The following is a 24,004-nucleotide window of genomic DNA, read 5'->3' on the forward strand; positions in this document are numbered from 1 at the left end:
AAAAAGATCACTTGAGTAGTTTTCTTAAGATAACTAAGGCATCCTGTGCTCTGGGAGATGAAATAATAGGAAGGATTTTATTTTTCTTGAGTTTGTTAAGGCCATTTCTCCAAATGCCTCTTAGTAGAGCTCTGGGGTGCCTGGGATCAATCTGTATAAATAACCAAGGAACTTTCTGGAAGGGAAGGGACTAAGATCATCCCAACCCCAACATTGCTCCCCAAGGTTCCTAGTTTTAAAAAGCCATGAGGGTACCCTTCTAGAGGATAGCAGGACTCTTTGGCAACTGATCCAGGAGGCCTGGATCCCAATGACTAGGGAAGGAAGTTTCAAGAATGTTTGTTTGAAAAAGCAGGAGGGTGAGCCCTGGCTTTGTGATATGATCACAGTAAGGCAGAACCGGGCCACCATGACACTCTACCCACCTTTTCTCCATGACTAACTCTAGTTTATGCTTCAAAACTCAGCCCAGGGGTCATCTCTTCCATGACGTGTTTCCTGACCACTCCAGGCTGAGCTCAGTTTCCCCTCTTTATTCCCTTGTACTCATTGGTATCCTTATTCTTTCCCCACCTTGTTGATCTGATTCCTGTATACTCTGTGTCTCCTACTGGATTCTCAGCCTCTCAAGGGCAGCTGAAACAGTCTGCCTATGTTTGAATCTCAACACTTTCCTAGTTCTGTGACTCAGCAAGCTGCTTAAACTGGGTTTCCTCACCCATAAAATGGGCATAATCATTCTTGCCTCATTGGGTTGTTTTGATGGTTAAATTTTGTAAAAGACTGAAACAATGCCTAGGACCTAAGTGCTCAATAAATATGAGCTACAGAATAATAAAATAAAAACTTAGTTAAAATTATCATCAATAATCTCTTTATCTCCAAGGTAGAGCACAAAGTCCAGTATGCCATAGGTGCTGAGTCAGCTTGTGTTGAATTAATACATTGACTATGATTCTTCTAGAACCAATGCAGTAGCCACCAGTTGTGTGTGATTATTGAGTGCTTGAAATGTGTCTAGCCCACACTGGGCTGTGCTGTCAATGCAAAATACACACTAGATGTTGAAGACTTAGTATAGAAAACAGAGAGTAAAATATTTCATAAATAATTTTTGTATTGATTACATGTTGAAATAATAATATTTTAGATCTTTGAGGTTAAATAAAATGTATTCTTTTTATAAGTTTATTTATTTTGAGAGAGACAGAGAGAATGCAACTGGGGGAGGCAGAGAGAGAGGGAGAGAGAATCCCAAGCAGGCTCTGTACTGTCAGTGGAGTTCAAATCCACGAACAGTGAGATCATGACCTGAGCCGAAATCAAGAGCTGGACATTTAATCTGAGCCACCCAGATACTCAAAAATAAAATATATTCTTAAAAATAATCTCACAAGCTTATTTTTACCTTTTAAAATGGAACCACAAGGAAATATAAAATTTCACGAGTCTACATTTTATTTCTGTTGAATAGCACAGATCTAGAATGTTCTCAACCTACAATTAGTATAGCACATCTTCACACAATGTCATTTACAGTCAAATCCTGCATATGTTGTAGGAGTTTAGAGAAGTCATTTAGAACACTGATTCACTTAGAATCTAAAGTATATCCAATTGGTTTGTACAGGATTTTTCATGCAGAGTTAGGAAGCTAATATATAGAAGTTGTAGGAAAGAAACTAAAGCTTTCTGGGCATTTTTCAGGTTCGGTGTGATCCTGAGATTCAAGAATTGCGTCAGTGGCAGAAGAAACTGCGTGAAGACAACCACATTCACCAGCGAGTCAAGATTTTCTGGGCCAAACAAGAACAGAAAGGTCAGTTGTTCATTTCACAGTTCTTAGTTTATTTAGGAAAAGCCTGAGTCTTAGCCCAGACTCAGAAGGAAGCCCTCTAGGTTCTTAGGGGGTCCTTGTATCTGCAAGGAACTCAGTCTGTGCTGGGGGAAGTGGCTGCATATTAAGATTCTGCTCCAGAATGTTAGTGGTGATGTGGCATAATTTACATGGCCATTTACTTCACTCAGGGACAAATCCAGGGTCAGCTTGTGTCTGCACGTCTTTTTGTTGAAGCTAGAAGACATCAAGGATAACCCCTCATTTGGAAATGCAATGTCCATCAGTGTGATGGGTGGTTATTTTTTTAAGTTGTTGATTCTGTGTCTGAACTGAAATGATGCTTTGTGCTTGTCCTCTCCCCTTTTATAAGAAATTAAACACACATGTGCATGTGCATACACACACACACACACACACACACACACACACACAGAACAAATCATAACAGCACCATTTTGTCCTATTTGCTTTCCACATTTTTTACTATAAAACTTTAATTTACTACATATTTACAACAGAAAAATTAGAAAAACAACAGACAAGGGGCACCTGGCTGGCTCAGTCAGTAAAATATACAACTCTTCAAAGAAAATAAAAAATAAAAACAAAAGCCAAAAAAGGGCAAAAAACAGAAATCCCACCACAGCTAATATTTTGGTATATATCCTGCTATATGTTTTCTGGTACCAACAAGTACAAAGAAATGTCTATACATATTTTATTAAATAGGATTTTACATTGTTACAATCTGTCACTGAACATACTCAGAACATCGTTCTGGTCAACCACTAACGACTAGTATTGTGAAGTTTAACAGCTGCATGGTATGGATTTAGCACTATTTATTCAACCAACAACATGGAAGATTTGTGATATATGATCAAGTGGAAAAACTAGCAGTTTTCATCCATAGAAACACGAAGATGTCTAAACAGCCTGGAAGAATCCATTAATGATATACACTGCCTTTAGGATTTATACAAGGTGGGGAGAGGCACGCTTTTGGAATCTTAAAAAAAATGTTTCGATTTTAGAGAGAGAGAAAGAGTGTGGATTAGGGAGAGGGGCCGAGGGATAGAGAGAGAGAGAATCCCAAGCAGGCTCCATGCTCACCATGGAGCCCAAGGTGGGGCTCAATCCCATGACCCTGTGATCACGACCTAAGCCGAAATCAAGAGTCAGATGCGCAACTGACTGAGCCACCTAGGCACCCCTGGAATCTTTTAAATAAACACATAATACTTTATTATTTCATGAAAAAATAATCCTACTCGCCTCAGCAGGCTGCAGGCCACCCATGCTTTGAGTCCTCTCAACTCCCCCTCCAGCCTGTCCCCTGTCACTAGGCTACAGCCCCTCCAGACTTTTCGGTTCTTTCCATATGCCGATACCACGTCACCCAGGGGACACTGTACTTTCTTCTTTTTTTTTTTTTTCCTGCCAGATAGCCCATCCTCAGCTCCTTCGCACCTTTCAGGCCTCTTCGAGGTGGTACTTACTGAACACCCCCAACATGGTGGGTCTAAACAAAACCTTCTCTTCTCCCCAGACACTGTCTTCCGCCCTGCTTTCTTGACTCTGTCTTTCCAGTCCCTTCGTTGCATACTGAGTGGATTCCATGTCCTGTCAGTATGTCCTAATTTCAGAAAGCCCAGTCTAGTTTAAAATTTCTATCTCAGATCCCATTTAATGCTTACCCAACCCCCTCTACCCTTCATCAGTGGGGATGGGAGTGGGAGACAGAACCATCAGAGCTTTCACACTTCCACACTTTCCTTGTTAGAATCCTTTTCTCCTCTAGGGGGATGGGTCGGAAGGAGGGAGATCCAGATCACTGCTGCTGCTTCTCTGGCTACGGCTACCGTTCGTGTCCTTTGGGCAGGCACCTTCATGCTGACGCTCTGACCCCTGTATTTCATATGTGTTTTTCCTGGGGAAACAGCAGGTGGCAGGACACCCCAGTGGGGATCTAGATCCATCTCTACCTCTTCCACCACCACCCCAGACCCATCCTTGCCATTCCACTCTCAGCCTTTTGCTCTTGGGGGTCTCCTTACCCAGAGGCCAGCCCTCTTGGTTGAGGTATTGGGAAGCTAGTTCCAGGTTACCTCCCACTGTCCCCCTGACTCACTCTCATGGTGGACATGCACACTTCTCCATGGCCTTCCATCTCTCTGCCTCCATGTGTCTACCCAGATCACACTGAACCTGCTCAGACAGGCAAGGGTAATGACCTGTATGTAAATCTGCCCTTAAAGCAAATGTTCAACCAAATAATGATATACCCTCAATCTTTTTGAGGTATTCTCTTGGCTCTTCCCTCCCCTGGATTAGGGTTTGACCTGGGGGAAATACCCACTCTTGTCTAACAGAGAAGAGAAAAGCACAGCACTTTTTAGACCAGCAATTCTCAATCTTTTTGGACTGTGTCCCAGTAAGAAATAGCTTTCTATTATAATCTAGCACATACCCTCCTGTTCTGTTCAGGGGGGTTTTAGATTTTTTTGTAAATGCTGGACATGACCAAGTAAATGAATTTCACTAATGTGTCTTTTCCCATGCTTTGAGACATGCTGTATTGTTCCGCTACTCCACAGTTCCTAAAATTTCCTCTCTCCCTTCCCTTCCCAAAGCCATCTACTTGGGTAATGGTTGGGCCCCTTCTTCATAGACAATGGTTCTCAATACTGGCTGCACATTTGAATCACCTTGGGAGCTTTCTAAAAATACCAGTGCCATTGACAGAAAATCCTAGAAGCAATGAACATTTTTAATGCCCAGATCTTGGTTCCTAAGTATGCTTTACTCTAAACAGAATTAAGTTTCTTGGAGAAATGAGTATGCCTAAGTGGCTCAGTCAATTAAGTGTCAGATTCTTGGTTTCAGCTCAGGTCATGATCTCACAGTTTGTGAGTTTGAGCCCAACTTGGGCTCTGTGCTGACAGTGCAGAGCCTGCTTGGGATTCTTTCTCTCTCCCTCTCTCTCTGCCTATCCCTACTGGTGCTCCCTCTGTCTCTCAAAATAAATGACTTATAAAAAAAGTTTCATGGAGAAATGGCTGATTCCAGGCCTGGAGCAAGGAAATTATATCAGCGTAGAACATCTCATTCCAGAAAATAAAGATGGGGACATGGGAAAAGAATACAGCCTATAGCTTGATGAGAGTCTCACTGAGCAAATCTGGGACAGTTAAGTGTCAAAATTAATAAGACAGTAATGAATTATAACTCATTGACAAATGAAGGAGAAGAGGAAGCTTTTCCTTACATTAGAATACCAATTAATACACTGAGAAAGTGTAATGAAATTAAGGGTACCTGGGTGGCTCAGTTAGTTAAGCATCTGACTTCAGCTAAGGTCATGATTTCATAGTTGGTGAGTTCAAGCCCCACATCAGGCTCTGTGCGTGCTAACATCACAGAGCCTGCTTGGAATTCTCTCTCTCCCTCGCTCTGTGCCCCCCACCTCTCAAAATAAATAAATAAACTTAAAAAAAAGAAAGTATAATGAAGTTAAAAAGTCACCGTCTTGTAACTATATTAGTAAATTAACTCAGGCAAGAATCATCAGTACTTGCTAAAACCATTGTGGGAAAGTTTGATAAGGAATATGATATTTAGGGTCCCAAAATAGCTCTCTAAAAATTAGTCATTAAACAAGAGAAAATACCGACTTTGCGCTTTGAGAAACCTGGCAGAACCACCTTCACCAAATGTTAAGAGTTAAGACCACCAACACTGGGGCAAGCTGACGTAACGTGCCTCCTGGAATGACGCTCTGAGAAGGACACACCATCCCTGCCAAAGCGCATAACTTGAATCTAATCATAGGGAAACGTCAGACCAACCCAAATGGAGGGACACACACCAAAATAACTGATTTGGACTCTTAACAAAATGCCACTGTCAAGAAAGACCAAGATTAAGGAAGGAAAAAGGAGGCATGACAGCTAAACACAGCATATGATCGTCGATTGGCTCCTGTATGGGAAAAAATTCTATGAAAGACATTATTGAGACAATTAGCAAACTTTGAATATAGGCTTTATATAAATAACTACATTTGATGTATAAATATCAAAATTCCTCACTTTAAACAATGTTCTTGGGCTGTATAAGAAACCTCCTCATTCTTAAGATGCATGCTGAAGGTTTTAGGGATCAGTGGATATGGCATGTAGCATAACCCCCAATGATTCAGACAGAAAGAACATGTAACATGCCTGTATATGTATGCATACACAGAGAAAAAATGGTCATGTAAGTATGGCAAAGCATGAACAACTGGTGAACCTGGGAGTTCTTTGGGTGATGATGTCTACTTTTCAAAATTATTTCAAAATTACAAGTTAAAAATAATACACCTCACCTCCATAGATTCTGATCCAGAGCTCATGCTCTGAATCTCTCTGTCTCAAAAATAAATAAAAACATTAAAAAAATTTTTTAAATAAAAAATAAATACATATTTAAAAAAAATTTTTAATAAAAAAAATAAAATGGGGAGTCCTTGGGGTACCTGGGTGGATCAGTGGGTTAAGCAGCTGACTTTGGCTCAGGTCATGATCTCACAGTTCGTGGGTTTGAGCCCCACATCAGGTTCTGTGCTGACAGCTCAGAGCCTGGAGCCTGCTTCAGATTCTGTGTCTTCATCTCTCTCTGCTCCTCCTCCACTCCTGCTCTGTCACTCTCTCTCAAAATTAAATAAGCATTAAAAAAATTTTTTTAACGGGGAGTCATCAGGGCACATAAGTAGCTTGGTTGGTTGAGTGTCCGACTCTTGATTTCCGCTCAGGTCATGATCCCAGGGTTGTGGAATCAACCCCCACATCGGTCTCAGCACCTACTGTGGGGCCTGCTTGAGATTCTCTCTCTCTCTCTCTCTCTCTCTCTCTCTCTCTCTCTCTCTCTCTCCCTCTCTCTCCCTCTCTCTCTCTCCGTCTCCCTCTCCCTCTCCCTGCCTCCCTCCCTCTGCCCCCTCTCCCTGGCTTGCACTCTCTTCTCTAAAATAATGCTAAAAAAAAATGTGGAGTCCTCTAAGCCTGCATGCCCTGAGCCCCGGGCAAGAGAAGTCCATCTGTTATTTGTTTACTTGGCAGTTATGTGTCTTCCTTGTTAAAGTATAAGCTTCATGAGGACAAAGACCTGACCTAGTACAGTGTCTGGCATAAAGTGAGCACCAAATAACTATTAGTTGAAGGAATAAGTGAGTGAATAAATGAATGAATGGGTAGAGTCCTGAGGCTTAAATGAGCCGGCATACAGACAGTGCCTGGGACAGAGTAAGAAAGCCTCAAATTGGCGGTTTTAAAGCCTTGCTACCATTTAGCACTTGCTAAGAAGCAGCTCGAGCTATAAGCGGCAGGCTCAGCCGCACACAACTGCCGTTTCATTTCACTTCAAAATTGGAAGACAATCAAGGCTATAATCAGTTTAAAGGTCAGGGGAAGTGCAGCGTGCCTATTTATTTCTGTTGTTTCTTATTCTTTTGAGTTGATTTGCTGTTGGTTGACAGATTGATTTGGCTCGATTGTGTAGCAGGGAGAGCAGACGGGATCTGATGTGTGTAACCCAGCCAGCAGTAGAGGGGCACTGTGAAAGCATCCCTACCACTTACACACACACACACCCCCCCCCACACACACACACACCCCCATCTTGGCCACCTGCTGCTCATGTCTCTTGCAGCCTTCCCAGGGCTCCAGAAGGAGCAGTCCTTTCCAGGCAAGATGGGGTTCAGGAAATGCTCCAGTGGGAACTCATGGGTAAATTTTCCACTTACACTAAGACTGAAATGGCCCTAGGGTAAAAAAAAAAAAAATAGCCTGTTCTAAACGTTGTCTCCAGAACTGTGGTCAGCTGCGAAGGAATCAGTACCGTGCAGTGGGTAAAGGACTGGGTTTTGGAATTGACCAGACCTGTGCAGGGAGTCTTTTTATTTTGATTTGTGTGATCTTGATCTAGCTAACTTCATTAGCCTCAATTTTCCCTTGTACAAAATGGCCGTTATCTCATATGGCTGTTAAAATGTTACAAGAGATTATCTTTTTTTTTAAACTTTTTAAAAAATATTTTATTTATTTTTGATACAGGGAGAGACAGAGCTGAGAGGGGGAGGGGCAGAGAGAGAAGGAGACACAGAATCGGAAGCAGGCTCCAGGCTCTGAGCTAGAGTCAGCACAGAGCCTGACGCGGGGCTCGAACCCACGAATGTGAGATCATGACCTGAGCCGAAGTTGGAGGCTTAACCGACTGAGCCACCCAGGCGCCCCAAGAGATGATCTTTAGAGTCAGTCCTGACACATCGTTCCCATAGAGTTTGGTTATTGTCATGATTAGTCTTACTAAAATATTTGTGTGCTTTTAAGCAATCCTGTTTGCTTTACTCAACCAGACTCTAAGCCCCATGGGGTTCCCTGGAGAGGACTGCATTTGTCTTCCTCAAGATACCTCCAGTCTGGCACACAGCCTGCCACAGAGCATCCAGGCTACACATACAGGGTGGGCAGAGCTCTGGGCTTCGTTTTACAGATAAATTAGTAGAGGCCCAAGAAGGTTGAGAGACTTGCCCAAGGTCGCACAGCCAGGGGGGGCCTAGGACTGGGGTCCAGGCATTCCCCGTCCAGTGTTCTAACACGTTATCTGAGGAAAGACACAGAACGTTAAGTCACTCCCTTGGATTCTACTGTCAGAGCCACATTCCCTCAGGAATCCTTCCGTTTCTCATGACCAGGCTTTGTGTTGACTGAAGCCCCTAAGTAGGAGCAGGGCACAACCTGCCCGCCAGGGGAAGCCGAATTCCTTGTTCCCTTCAGGTGTCACTGAGCTGAATCGTTTCTGTTTTTTGTTTGTTTTAATTTTTTTTAATGTTTATTTTTTTAAGAGAGATGCACAGAGTGCAAGCGGGGGAAGGGCAGAGAGAGAGGGAGACACAGAATCCGAAGCAGGATCCAGGCTCTGACCTGTCAGCACAGAGCCCGATGTGGGGCTCAAACCCACGAGCTGTGAGATAGTGACCTGAGCTGAAGTTGGACGCTTAACCAACTGAGCCACCCAGGCGCCCCAAGCTGAATCATTTCTTACACTCAGGCATTACAGAGTTACTTCCTGTGATAAAGTAGTGTGGAGGTTCAGATAATAAATCCCCTCAGCCAAGGTGACACTGTCATTAGACCCCAAAGACCTCTGATGAAGTGATTTATGTTAAACACATGCTAGTTCTCCTTTAGATGTACAGTAAAGAAAAAAATGGAATGATTGCAAATAAAAATGGTTTTTCAACTCTGAGAAACCCACAAACTGATCTATGTACAAATCCAACAAACACATGTAATATGTTTTTTGAGTGCATGCCGTATTACCCATATTGTGTCCTGGTATTTATAGTATGAATGAATTTTGCCAAGTTCATTTCTTGGAGCGACCCTAGTGCGGACAGGAGGTCTGAGGGAGAACAGTGTCCGCTGTCAGGGTAGAGTCGTGGTCATATATAGCTCATCTCATGTTGCACTGAGGCAGAGGCCTCCCAAACAGGATTTTCTTCTAGGACAGAAATGGTGTGAAGTTATCCTCGAGTCTTTATCCACTGGGACAGTTGCAGGAATTATTTTTAAATGTGTGTGACAAGAATTGCAGCCAATGTAATTCCAAACAAGATTCCTAAGTCATTTTTGAGATGTGGTCAGAAATCCCTTCTCAATTAATAGCGTATTTTTAGCTTCGTATACTCAGTAATTGTTTTCAAATGTGCTTTGAAATTGAATGGTCATATTTTATTTGGAAATCTAGTATGAGTAGGAAGAAAGAAGCCATAGAAATCGTTCCTATAATATCAGGTTATATATCGTGTGTCTATTTACATATATTTACATATATATGAAACATCAGATTATATTTGTATGTGTATATTCTTTAGATATATGTAGGTATTCTTTAAATGGCTTTATCACTTCTTGTCGAAATTTTAAAGAAAAGGATGGAGGAGTTTCACCTGTCAAAGGAAACAGATTATTTACTTTTCTTTGCTTACCTGTTTAGTCCCACCTCATTCCAAGAGCAGTTTGCAGTAGCTTAAAGAAACTTTAACATTGAGGTAAATGTGGCAATTGGGTTGGGGAAAAATTAAAAGGAGAGAAAAAGTTAAGCCACAAAATGCAGTAAGCAAAATACTCTAAGTCCTATACTTGCTAGAGATTTCTAAGAGACAAAGCAGAGAGGGAAATGGGATCTGTTAAGTAGTTCACCGTGTCTGTAAGGAAAAAGACCAGCTAGTTGTTCAGGAAACACTGGGCTCTTCCCTAATACATTATGCAATGCGAATAATAACCTCAAAAATGTTCCTCTAATAAATAGAAATATGCCTCTGAGCTTCCTAGAAGCCACAACAGTGAAAGAAATAGGATCATTATAGTGTTTATTGTGTCTTTAAGATTAAGAAAGTTCTTGGAAGCACACTTATTCCTGGAACTGAGGTTTTTCTTTCATTACGAGGACACTGAGCAGGGGGCGCTTGGGTGGCTCAGTCATTGGAGCTTCCAACTTTGGCTCAGGTCATGATCGTGCAGTCTGTGAGTTTGAGCCCCATTGCTTCCTGTCCATGCAGAGCCCGCCTCGGATTCTCTGTTCCTCGCTTTCTCTCTCCACCCTTCCCCGCCCCCACTCTCTCTCTCAAAAACAAATAAACATCCAAAAAAAAAAAGAGGACCCTGGGAAAAAACAAAATCTGAGGGGAGCGGATAGAGACTAAAGAAATTTTGTTCTTTTTTCTGACTTTTAATCTAATATTCTAAGTTTAGATTATAATGACAAATCTTAACTATATTAGGATTGGGTTTTAAGGATAGTCTTAAAATAAGCACCTCATCTTGGCCACAGCACATGCTTATGACCTTAGGATGCCCCTGGAACTTAGTTCTTAGAGCAGAGAAGGATGTCTGAAACAAGAAGTAGCTGTGGTTTATTGGACACATACTACGTGCCAGCACCATGCTAAGCACCTTTTGTTGCCATGTAGTCCTCCCCTCGGCTCTGTCAGACAGAGGACACCATCCCCATTGTGCAGATGAGGAAAGCAGGGCCGGGAGAATATGACTCACACAAGGTCACACGGCCAGTAGGGCCCGGCCAGGGATTTGAACCCAGATCTGCCTGACGCCAGGGATCCTAAGGCCATTTCATGCCATGTTGTCCAGTTACTTTATCCTGTGTGCCCAATAGGGCATGTTGGCCCAGCGCAAAGCTTCCCAAGAGGATACCAGGCCCCCCAGGGTGCACAGTTGGCAGCATCTGGCCATGTCTCCCACCCTGCTCACTAACGCTGAAATAGCTGCAGGCCCCTGGACAGGGGAGGTGTGGAGGGGGGATGCAGAGTCCCTGTCCAGAGGCTGCAGGACCTGTTGGCATGTTTTAGGAAGGCAGGAGTAAGTGCATAAGGATGAGAATGTACTCTTCCCCGTCCTTCCAAATTCCCTGCCCATGCATAGATGAGGAGCAGAGAAGGGCTTCACCACCAAAGAGGATACCTGGGTACAGAGAACACGGGCCTGTGGCTCTGGAGGTGGGTTTGACATTAGCTGTAGCCTTTTGTGACTAATGAACATAATCAATCACCTAGCAACGATATATGTTAAAATAATCAGTGGCTTATTTTCCAGAAGCAATTACTTTTGAGGGTGTTCACCCATAGGGTTTCTTAATCTATCTACATATAAATATATACAGATATATATTTATGAACATGGAAACATAAATGCTGTACTGCAACATACCTTTTCTTTCCCTTGGCAATATACCACGGACATCTTTCCGTGCCACAAGTTCTGATACCAATTCCATTGCGTGGCGAGGGGTTTTTCTACATCATCAAATAATTCTCTGACACCAGCTAGGTTGGAGAATTCAACTCAATTCTGACACTTCCCTACCCAGAGGTAGCATCAGATCTAACAGGTTAAGGGCTCAGTTCCACGGGACCGTCCCCACCACTGACAATCCCAAGTCAGGTTGTTACCTGCTCTTCTAACTGACCCGCTGCAGTTTGGAGCTTCCCACAACCCCCTCGTTGGGCTCAATTAATTTGCTGGTACAGCTCACAGAACTCGGGAAACTAGTTTACTCACTAGATTATGGTTTATTACAGAACTTATATTAAAGGGTACCAATCAGCAGCAAGATGGAGAGATAAAAGGGAGAGAGAGAGGTCCCGAACAGAGAGGCTCCTGTCCTCACGGGGCTTGGGGTCTGGCATGGTGGCACAGGGAACTTTCTAGTATCCCCATCTGGAAGTCTCTGAACCCTGTCCTCTGGGTTTTTGTGGAGGTTTCATTGCTTAGGCACAATTGACTTAATCATTGGCCATTGGTGCCTGATTCAACCTCCAGCCCCTCTCCCCTCCCTGGAGGCCAGGGCAGGGGCACCGAGAGTTCCTAACCTTCTAATCACACAGTTGGTTTTCCCTGGCAACCAGCCCCCATCCTAAGTTGGGTCCAAAAGTCACTTTATTAACATAACAAACGACACCTTTATCATTCTCCTCACTTGGGAAATTCCAAGGGATTTTTGTGGGTCCATAAAAATGATAATAAATCTGTACCATACTTTTTTAAAAAAAATCAATCCCTATAAATGAATATTCAGCCCGTATTATGAACAGTGCTTCCACAGATATTTTTGTAGATTTATCCTTGCATACTCATAGAAGTATTTCTATAGGATAAAGTCCTAGGAATGAAATTGCTGTTTCAGAGGACGTGCACGTATTACGTTTAGACAGTGATTGCCATGTTGTCATTCAAAATTATTGCTTCCATTTGCACTGAATGCCACCAACCCACTTTGGAACTGTTGATGGGTGATGTGATCTTGGTGTTTCATTTTCCCGGCTTGTAAAATGAAAATGATTATTGCCTCGGGAGTAATTCTAAATGAGGTCACTGCTTTGATAATACCATGGCTCTTTAAGAAGAAATATATCAGTAACTCTAAAGTGTCACTTACATCTTAATTTTTTCTCTCATATCTCCTCAACCCTTTATTCCTTCTCCATTTGAACCTGCAAAGGGAATAAAAATTTGATTAAAAGAAATCTAGGGACTTCATGCCTCGATATTACTTTCATAGGTTCTATTTTTATGACTCACCCATGGGTGGAAGCATTTGGATGACGTCAGGTTTCATACATATTTTTTCATTAAAAATTTGCAGAAGTCCACATAGCTGGGACATGCCTTCTCTTGAAAAGCTCAAGGATCCCCTACTGTTCTGCTGAAATTAAAAAGTAGATAAAATGGGGTTTCCTTTTTTTGAAATGCTCTGCCCCATGGGGCACCTGGGTGGCTCAGTCCATTGAGCTTCTGACTCTTGATTTTGGCTCAGGTCACAATCCCAGGGGTGTGGGATGGAGCCCCGCATCAGGGTCTGCATTGGGCTCTGCACTGAGTGTGGAGTCTGCTTGAGGTTCTTTTTTTCTACCTCTGGCTCTCTCCCCAACTTGCACTATCTCTTAAAAAAAAAAAATTAAAGTGCTCTGCCCCACAAGTTCAAAATCCCAAATTTAAGTTTATGTAAATGGATGCTTCCAACCTCCTTAGCTTCATTCCTTCATCTGATTGTTCAGTATTCTTCTTTGCAGTTATACGGATGCAGAGTGCTTTTGTAGGATGTGGATAAATCTGGAAATCTTGGACTAAGTTTCCCATCTATCAGCTGTATAACCTTGTCCAGGTTGCTTACTCTGACTCAGTCTGCACAGCAATAAAGTAGAAATACTAATACTACAAACAACCCCATAGGGTTTTGAGAGGATTAAATTAACTGGAACAGTGCCTAGCTCATAATAAGAAGGTCAATAAATGATTAGTAGTATATGGTTAATACATGTTGTTACTAAGAATATTGGCTTTGGTGGGGGAGGGGAGCACCTAGATGGCTCAGTTGGTTGAGCGTGAACGCTTGATTTTGGCTCAGGTCATGATATCACGGTTCATGGGTTCAAGTTGTGCATCAGAATCTGTGCTGAGAGCACAGAGCCTGCTTGGAATTCTCTCTCTTCTCTCTCTCTGACCCTCCCCTACTTCTGTCTCTCAAAATAAATAAAGACATTAAAAAAAAAAGAATATTGGCTTTGGGGGTCTGAGAGAACCTGGGTCCTGCCCCTTATCATCCCTGAGGTCATGGGCAAGCTGCTCATCCTCTCAAGGCACAGTTTGCTCCTCTGTTCTAGTGGGGCCAGTTAGGGCTTGTTGCAGAGGGCCGCTGTGAGCATCAAGTACGATTAAATACCATTGTATGCTCTTAAAAAGACCCCTGGCACAAGGGGCATAACTGGTGGCTGGTTTTAGTAATATTTTTTAAACTTTCAAGAAATGTGTATAAAAAAATTTTAATGTCTATTTATTTGTGAGAGGGGGGAGGGGCAGAGATTGAGGGAGACAGAATCTGAAGCAGGTTCCAGGTTCTGAGCTGTCAGCACAGAGCCTGACGTGGGGCTGTAACTTATGAACCTTGAGATCATGATCTGAGCCAAAGTCAGACGCTTAAACTGACTAGGCCACCCAGGCACCCCTAAAATTTTTATTCCCATAATTTACTGACAGCATTGGTTCTCAATCTTGGCTACAGATTAGCACCCCCCGGGAGAAATTTACAAGGATATGTCAGGCTAGAGGCCAGAGAAAGTGATTACACAGGTTTATTCTTAGTAGAGAATGTGTTGTAAACGCATCAGCAAAATCCCAATACTGTACTGTGGACTAGCTGCGAGTTCCCAGCAATAGCAATAGGCTTTGGATCCCAAGTCTTCCTTTGTGAGGCTCTTTGCACTAATGCAATTTCGTTTGGATTAAAATTCAGGGAATCTGAGTTCCTGGCCCATTTCTGCAATTTACCAGGTAGATGGACTTTGCTTTCTCCTTTGAAAAATGGCAAGAGTAAACCAGGAAATTTCTCTAAGCAAGAACTCCCAACACGTGTTTGCCATAGAATCTCCTGTACCCTGGGCGAGAGGCCTGTTGCCAAGTAAACATAAACCTTGGAAAACTTGCCGTTGTCTCTCTCACTGGTGATTGTTGGGCTTGGGGGTTGGTCTCAAGACTGAAGGCAAAAACAATAAGGGGGTGAAGATTCTGGGCTTTTGTGGGGGGGGGGAGGGTGGGATAGTGGAGGGCCAGAGAGTAACTGGGGAGGTTTAGATGTTGAGGTGGGTTTGGGGAAAGGGTGGATTGCATATTTGGTCATTTAGGAGAGTTTATGGGGAAGAGCCGGGATGTTTAAAGGAGACTTTTGTTTGATCATATATTTGAAGAGTGGGAAGCATATACCCTAGATTGAAGGCCTTTCCTATCACCATATTTGGGCCTGTCACACCCAGGGGTGACTCTGGATGAAAGTTGGCACTAACGAAGGGAGGGCAATGGGGAATTGCTCCTGCTGTGTGGCGTCCTGGCCTACAGGGTAGGGCTGCCTGTGTCCTTAACTGCCAAACCTTGGCTGTCTGCAAAGATCCACGGTCTTCATGAAAGCTCAATTTATTGAGTGCCTACTATGTGCTGGGCCCCTTACATATATTATTTCTGATTAATCTTCATGAGAAATTCTATTAATACAAATATTATTACCCCTATATTTGGGGGGAGGAAACTGTCTCAAAGGTTAAGTAACTCACCTTTGGTCACACAGCCAATAATTGGAAGAAATTTAGAACTTTCCACGTCATACTGCCTTACTGTTCTCACAACCTTCCTTCTGGCCCGTCCATGGATGAACCTTGAAAGCTTTATGTGAAGTGCAAATAGTCAAACACCAAGGAGACCACATATTATAGATTTCATTTATATGAAGTGTCCAGAATAGCAAATCTGCAGAGACAGTAGGTCAGGGGTTGCCTAGAGCTGGAGCGATGAAGGGCAATAGCTATAGGGTATGGGGTTTTGTTTTGGGGTGAGGAAGTATTAAATCGGTTGTGGTGATGATTCCACACATCTGTGATGATACTGCAAACCACTGAATCGTGTACTTTAAATGGGTGAATTGTATGGTATGTGAATTATGTTTCAATAAAGCTGCTACAAAAAAAATTAAAATGAAGGCACAGACCACCTCACACCCAATAAGATGTATACTATCAAAAAGCCTCCAGAAGATGATAAGTGTTTGTGAGGATGTAGAGAATTGGAATCCTCATGCACTGTTGGTAGGAACATAAAATGGTGTAGCCAAAGTGGTTCCTTAAAAAATTTTTAAAGGGGAGGTGCGCCTAGGTGGCTCAGTCACTTGAGTGTTTGGCTTCAGCCAAGGTCATAATCTCACGGTTCATGAATTCAAGCCCCACGTCAGGCTCTGTGCTGACAGCTCAGAGCCTGGAGCCTGCTTCAGATTCTGTGTCTCCCCCTCTCTCTGCCCCTCCTCTGCTCATACTTTCCCTCTCTCTCTCCCTCCCTCCCTCTCTCTCTCTCTCTCTCTCTCTCTCTCTCTCAAAGTAAATAAATAAACATTAAAAAATGTTTTTAAAGGAAGCGCCATATGATCCAGCAATGCCACTTCTCATTATGTACACAAAAGAATTGAAAGCAGTCTTGAAGGGATATTTGTACACCCACATTCATAGCAGCATTTTTCCTAAGGGCCCAAAGATGGAAGCAATCCAAGTGTCTATGTCTAAATGAATGGATAAGCAAAATGTGGTCCATCCATACAATCAAATGTCATTCAGCTTTAAAAAGGAAGGGCGTCCTGACACATGCTACAACATGGATGAATCTTGAGGACATTATGCTAAGTGTAATAAGCCAGTCACAAAAGAACAAATACTGTATGATTCCACTTAGATGAGGTACTTCAAGCAGTCAGATTCGTAGAGACAGAAAGTACAACAGTGGTTGCCAGGGGCTGAGCGGAAGGGAGGATGGGGAGTGCTTAATGGGCACAGAGTTTCAGTTTTTGCAAGATGAAAAGAACCATGAGGTTGGGTGGTGGTGATGGCTGCACAGCAGTGTGCAGACACTTAGGACCACTGAACTATGCACCTAAAAATGGTTGAGATGGTAAATTTTATGTGTGTTTTACCGCAATAAAAAATTGAGAGAAGAAAATGAAGGCACAGATCCCAGATATCCTCATGGCTTGCTCTGTCACCTCCATGAGTCTGCAAATGTCACTCCAGTGAGTCCTCCCTGACTACCCTTACGTCCCCATCCCTGTGCCCGGCTTGTCCCCACTCAGTGTGTTCTCTACAGGGTGGTTCAAAAAGAACTGACCACTTACAGTCTTTTATTATAACACGCCATGTCTGGTGGGGATAGATCAAGAACTTGGGGTGGGGGTCACCTCTCCTTTGTAGCCTCAGAGAGATAAAGAAACATGTCGGGGCTGCCCTTCAAGCTGTGATAAAGGACCTGAAGGAACTGACTTGGCTGGGTGGCATGTTCCCCGTTTATGTTCTGTGGCGCTGCATATATGTTGTCGCTAACTATACTAGTTCCTTCTAAAACTGCGTTTGATGTTAGCGCCCGGGGGGGCTCAGTCGGTTAAGGGTCTGACTTCAGCTCAGGTCATGGTCTCGTGGTTGGGGAGTTCGAGCCCCACATCGGGCTCTGTGCTGACAGCTTGTAGCCTGGAGCCTGCTTCAGGTTCTGTGTCTCTCTCTACCTCTCTCCGCCCCACTCACACTCTGTCTCTCTCTCAAATATAAACATTAAAATATTTTTAAAAATTAAAAATTAAATTAAAAAATGAAATGGTCTTTGACTACATGATATACATAACTTAGTCACTAATAATTTTTAAATGTTTAATTCTTTTGAATCCCCCAGGATTTTAAAGGCTTATTTTGTTTGTTGTCTGTGTAACCACACAACGTAAATTCCGTAATAGCAGAGACTTTCTTCTTCCTTCCTGTTTTGTTCACTGCTCTATCTCCAACACCTAGAGCAGCGCCCAGCCCCTGGTAGATGCCCAAGAAATATTTGTTGATTAATGAATGACTCTGTGTTTTATAATCCCCTTCCCATATTGTCTAGCCTAGTGAACACTCCAATGACAAGTAAATGGGACTGGTTCTAAGCAAGCAAACAAGCAAACACACACACACCAAAAGAAATAAGTGGGAAACATATGCTTACTCATAATATATAAATGGATGAACAGAAACGGCTACTAGAATATAACCCCAAAATGTTAATAGTGATTATTTCTTTTTTTTTAACTTTATTTTTTTTAGTAATCTCTACACCCAACGTGGGGCTCAAACTCATATCCCGAGATCAAGAGTCACATGCTTTGCCAACTGAGCAGCCAAGTGCTGCTCTACAGTGATTATTTCTAAGTGGTAGTGATGCTGGCGATTAATGGGTTGATTGATTTCTGCCTGTTTTGGTTTTTTCTAAAATAGGAATGCAGGTGATTATTTTCCTTTTTTGATTACTTTTTCTAATAACAGCAAAGATTGCTCATATCAACTGTATGCTTCCTGTGAGGCACAGACTGTTCCACGTGCTTCCTGGCAGTGACTCAGACTTCAGAGCAGCCCTGTGAAGCAGGTACTACTGTGATGTCCATTTTACAGATGAAGTAACTGGGGCACAGAGAGGTTGAACAAGGTACCCAGGGCCTCACAGCAAAGAAGTCACAGAGCCAGGCAGCTTGATTCCAGAAGCCTTCCTCTTCCCCACCTCATTATGCTGCAGTGCACAGATGTTATTTATGGAGTTAAAATGCTCAAGAGAAATCTCTCGGTGTTTGGTTACATATGAAATCCATCAGGATCCAACCTCTGATTAAACTGCCAAGGGCAAGAAGCTCGTGCCCCTTCCCGCCTGTTAGCCTGGCTTAAAGGGCAGTGGTCCCACCCGCCTCCACTCCAAGCGCTAGACCAGCCCTGTTGACGCATGGTTTTCGCCTTAGGATCTAAATTTAGGATCTGAGTAGCTAAAGTGTCTTGCCAATTTCCAGATTCAACTCTCATTAGTCCAGGACATGGAAAATTTTCAAGGTAAAGGGCTCTGGAAGGTAGATATCAAGAAGGGCAGGCTGATTCCTTTTACACAAATTTAAAAATTGTCTCCTTATGAAAGTAATACGTTTCATGATTAAAATGCAGAAAAGCATCAAGAGATCAGAAAAAGCTACCCTCCAAGGCTGTCACTGATGATACTTTGGTATATAGAAAAACGTTTTAAAAGTGCCTTAGTCTTATCTGAATAGGAGGGAGGCAGCAGAAGCTGAGGCCGGTGTCATTCCTCCTGTTACCATGTGTACTAGAGTTGCCCTCATTTTCTTTTTGTGTCATCTAGAGACTTGTCTCCTAAGAGGTTTCAAAGTGACCCCTGAAGCCGTCCAGAGAGAGCAGCTAATGATAGCAGTAAAATTCTGGGCTTTGGAGTCCCAAAATCTACCTTCAAACATTGCTTGGAAGCTTCCTAGCTGTGTGTCTTTGAGCAAGACACTTAATCTTTCTGATCTTCCCTCTTTTCATTTTTAATGTTTTATTTATTTTTGAGAGAGAGAGAGACAGTGCGAGCAGGAGACAGTCAGAAAGAGAGGGAGACACAGAATTTGAAGACAGGCTCCAGGCTCTGAGCTAGCTGTCAGCACAGAGCCTGACGCAGGGCTGGAACCCATGAACCGTGAGATCATGACCTGAGCTGAAGCCAGACGCTTAACCCACTGAGCCACCCAGGCTCCCCTGATCTTCCATCTTTTAACTATAAAATGAAATGAACACCCCTCTAAAAGTCCAACTGAGAAGTTGAGTTAAAAGACTTGAACTAACGCTTACCTGCAAATTCTACTGGCTGTGTGACCTTGAGCAAGTCACTGAACCTCTCTATGCTTTCGTTTCTTCATCTGTACAATGGAAATAATAAAAGTACTCCCCTCACTGGATGAGAGACCTGTATGAGACAGTGCATATAACATACTTAGTTCAGTGTCTCATAGGTGCTCAGTAGTAATCAGTGACTTCTGTACACCAAACCATTTTTGAAGCATGTTAGAGCCATTTTCCTGCTGTGGATGGTGAAATCAATTAGTGGGTTGCCACATGCATTTAAAACACATGAATAGACCTAGAAAATATTACTGTGTGCTTATAGTAAGAGAAATGCTCATCAGTGAGAGTTTTGTATACTGTAAAAACAATGTAAGTTGCACTCCCCCACCTTTTAAAAAACATTTATTTATTTATTTATTTATTTATTTAAGTAATCTCTATTCCCAACATAGAGCCTAAACTCACAACCTTGAGATCAAGACTTGGATGTTCTTCTGCCAGCCAGGTGCCCTGTGTAAATTGTATTTATTTTTATTTATTTTTTTCTTTTAGAGAGAGTGAGAGAGAGAGAGAGAGCATGCCGGTGGGGTGGGGGGAGGCAGAGGGAGAGAAAGAGAGAATCCCAAGCAGGTTCCAGGCTCAATGTCTTGATCTCACGACCCTGGGATCAAGACCTTGGCGGAAACCAAGAGTCAGATGCTCAACCGACTGAGCCACCCAGGCGCTCCAACTGGGCTTTGCAGTTTGTGAGTATGAAAAAACTGGCTTAAATCAGATAAACTTAGGTCCTCTGATCTTAGATCTAACCTGAATTTGCCAAGATGGTGTATTTTTGGCTTAAAAAACCAAGGGAGTTCTAGGAAATAGCCATATTAAATGTACTCTAGCGTCTTCTATAAAAAAGTTTGAGTCACACTCCATTAAATCCTTCTCCAAAAATAAGCCATCAGGGGCGTCTAGGTGGTTCACTGGGTTAAGCGTCCAACTCTTGATTCTGGTTCAGGCTGTGATCTCACGGTTCACGGCATCCAGCCTCAAGTCAGGCTCTGCACAGACAGCTTGGAGCCTGCTTGGGATTCTCTCTCTCCCTCTGTCTCTGCCCGTCCCCTGCTCGCTCGCTCGCTCGCTCTCTCTCTCTCTCTCTCTCTTTCTCTCAAAATAAGTAAGTACACATTAAAAAGAAATCCTCATATGAGAAACGTTATCGAGCAGATAGTGCCAGGAAAAATGTTGCTTCCCTTGAGGAAATGGTTTTCTTCTTCCCTAACTTCCCCTGTTTTCCTTGTCTGCCAGGAACCTCAGCGTTCATTTTAAAGCTCTTGTATAACAGCTTATTGCCTCTCCTGGATAGCGTATCCATTTCTCTTCAGACTTGGTTTTCTTTTTTTTTTTCCTTCCATTTTTATTACTGTATTTTGTTGTAAATTATCTCCAATCCTTTTAGAGAGAAAGCAAGATATAAATATATTCAGACAAAAAACAGGCATCTGCCTTGTTTACAGCACAAAGGCTGTGAATCTCACATGAGATAACGTATTGGAAAGAACGTGAAACACTGACGAGCCTGGACCAGGGGAGCTGTCACTACAGTGTGTCTGGCTCGTGCAGAGGTGTGAAGTTCTATCAGCTTTGTAGAAAAAAAGTACTGTTGGTCTTTGTTTTAATGGAATTTTTGAAAAGTAACTTTCTTCTTAGCAGATTATAAAAGTAATAATTGCCAAAAGGCGTAATAATTGCCCTTTGTGGAAAAATTGCACAAAAAAGTTGGTCATTGTAAGTCTCACCACCCAGAGATGACCACTACTGAAATAGCTTCATTTAAAAAAAAAAAAAAACAGCTTTGTTGATATATACTTCATACGTCACACAGTTCAAAGCATACAAATCAGTGGCTTTTAGTAGATTCACAAAATTTGCAACCATGACTGCAGTCAGTCTTAGCATATTCTCATCACCTCGCAAAGAAACCCTTTTCCCATTGGCCCTAACTCCCCGAGACCCCCATTCCTCCCAGCCCCAGACCATAGCTAATCTCCTTTCTGTCTCTATAGAGTCGTCTTTATGACTGGCTTATTTCACTTAGCACCGTGTTTTAATGTCCATTGATGTCGTAGCATTTATCTATACTTCATTTCTTTTTATGGCTTGTATCGGTCAGCTCGGACTGCCATACCGCATACCACAGACTAGCGGTGTTCAGCAACAGACATTTATCTTCCTGCAGTGCTGGAGGCCAGAAGTCTGGGGTCAGACTGCAGACAGGGTCAGGTTCCAGTGAGAGCTCTTCTCCAGGCTTGCAGAAGCTGCCTCCTAGCTAGATCTTCACACAGTGGAGGGAGAATTCTGGAGTCTCTTCCTCTTCTTATGATGGTGCCAGTTCTGTGGGATTAGGGCTCCACCCTTAAGACCTCGTTAACCTTAATCGCTTCCTTAAAGGCCCTATCTCCACTACAGTCACTTTGCGGGGATCAGGGCTTTCACAGATGAATTTGAGGGGGAACACAGTTCAGCTCATAACATGGCTGAATATACCCCATGGTGTGGACGTACCACATCTCATCCATCTATTCATTAGTTGATGGGCGTTTGAGTTATTTCCATTTTGGGCTATTTTCAATAATGCTTCTCTGAACATTCATGTACCAGCTTTGTGTGAACATGTATTTTCAATCCCCTTGGGTATGTACTAGGAGTGGAATTGCTGGGTCATATGGTAACTCTAGGTTCAACTGTTGGAGGAACTGCAAAACTGTTTTCAGAGTGGCTAAACCATTTTCCATTCCCACCAGCAGTGAAGGAGAGTTCCAATTTCTGCACATCCTTGCCAACACTTGCTAGTATCTGTCTGTTGGATTATAGCCATCCTGGTGGGTATGAAGTGGGATCCCATTGTGGTTTGATTTATGTTTCTCTGATGCCTAATGAGGCTGAACATCTTTTCATGTGCTTACTGGCCATTTGTGTATCTTCTTTGGAGGAATCTCTAGTCAGTTCCTTTGCCTTTCTTAATTGGATTATCATTTTGTTGAGTTGTAAGAGTTCCTTGTATATTCTAGACACAAGTTCCTTATCAGATATATATATAATTTGCAGTTTTGTGAGCTATCTTTTCATTTTCTTGGGGGTCTTGACGCACAAGAGTTTTTAATTTTGGTGATGTCTGATGTCCAATTTAATTTTTCAATTGTTGCTTGTGTTCTTGGTATGTCTAAGAAACCATTGCCTAATCCAAGATTTGTTTATTTTTTTCTAAGAGTCATATGATTCAAGTGCTTTCATTTAAGGCTTTGGCCTATTTTGAGTTAATTTTTTTAAGTTTATTTATTTTGAGAGAGAGAGAGAGAGAGAGAGAGAGCGAGAGCACATGCATTTGCACAAGCAGAGGAGGGGCAGAGAGACAGGAAGAGAAGGAATCCCAAGCAGGCTTCTTGGTCAGCACAAAAGACCCTGACACAGGGCTCAATCTCACGAACAGTAAGATCATGACCTGAGCCAAAATCAAGAGTCGGGTGCTTAACCAACTGAGCCACCGAGGCACCCCTGAGTTAATTTTTGTATATGGCATAAGGTAAGGGTCTAACTCCATTCTTTTGCATATGGATATCCAGGCATCCAGCAACATTTGTTGAAGAGACCCCTTTCCCCATTGAAATGATCTTGGCACCCTTGTTACAAATCAGTTGAACATGAATATAAGGGTTTATCTCTGGATTTTAATTCCATTTTATATGTGCCTATCCTTATGCTAGGACCACAAAGTCTCAATTACTGTAACTTCATAATAAGTTTTAAATTCAGGACATTTTAATTCTCCAACTTCCTTTATTTCAAGACTGTTTTGGCAATTCTGGGACCATTGAATTTCCAATTATCATCTTTATTGTCAATGTTTTTAAAAATGCAACTCTATCTTTAATTTTACATCAATGAAATCATACCCCATAACAATTATTTTCATGTGTCCCTAACTCTACATTGTAAACATCCTTCTATATTATAAATTTATTTTTCATATGCTTTAGTACATAACTTAGTTATCTTCCTATTGGACACTTCTTTCTGAACTTCATCATTATAAATATTGCCGCCATGGCTGCCTTCATTCCTAAGAGAGTTTAATTATATTTGTGAAGCTATTGAAGATATTTTTACATATTGAAAACATTACTCTTTTAATTCAGACTTTGAGATGATTTCTCTAAAAGCAATAGAATAGGCACAGACAAGTAAGAGTCAAATCCCACATTTGCAACTTAGAAAGGTCACTAATCTGTGTGAGCCACAGCGTTCTCAGCTGACAGATGCACATAGTAATAGTAATAAGCTGTTGTGAAGAGCGCCTGTGTGGCTCAGTTGGTTAAGTATCTGACTCTTGGTTTCAGCTGAGGTCATGATCTCCT

At 42.4% G+C, this 24,004-nt stretch overlaps 1 protein-coding gene across 1 annotated transcript in view; it reads left to right on the forward strand.

Annotated features, from left to right (window-relative positions):
• IQCK (IQ motif containing K) overlaps positions 1–24,004 on the forward strand; it is a 113,112-nt gene that overhangs the window by 79,599 nt on the left and 9,509 nt on the right. Inside the window, exon 8 of the mRNA XM_029947604.1 lies at positions 1,708–1,819. Within this exon, the coding sequence (XP_029803464.1) occupies positions 1,708–1,819 (112 nt within the window). The remainder of the gene's footprint in view (positions 1–1,707; positions 1,820–24,004) is intronic.

Source organism: Suricata suricatta, chromosome 8 (genome assembly GCF_006229205.1).
Source record: "Suricata suricatta isolate VVHF042 chromosome 8, meerkat_22Aug2017_6uvM2_HiC, whole genome shotgun sequence".
Lineage (NCBI taxonomy): Eukaryota > Metazoa > Chordata > Mammalia > Carnivora > Herpestidae > Suricata > Suricata suricatta.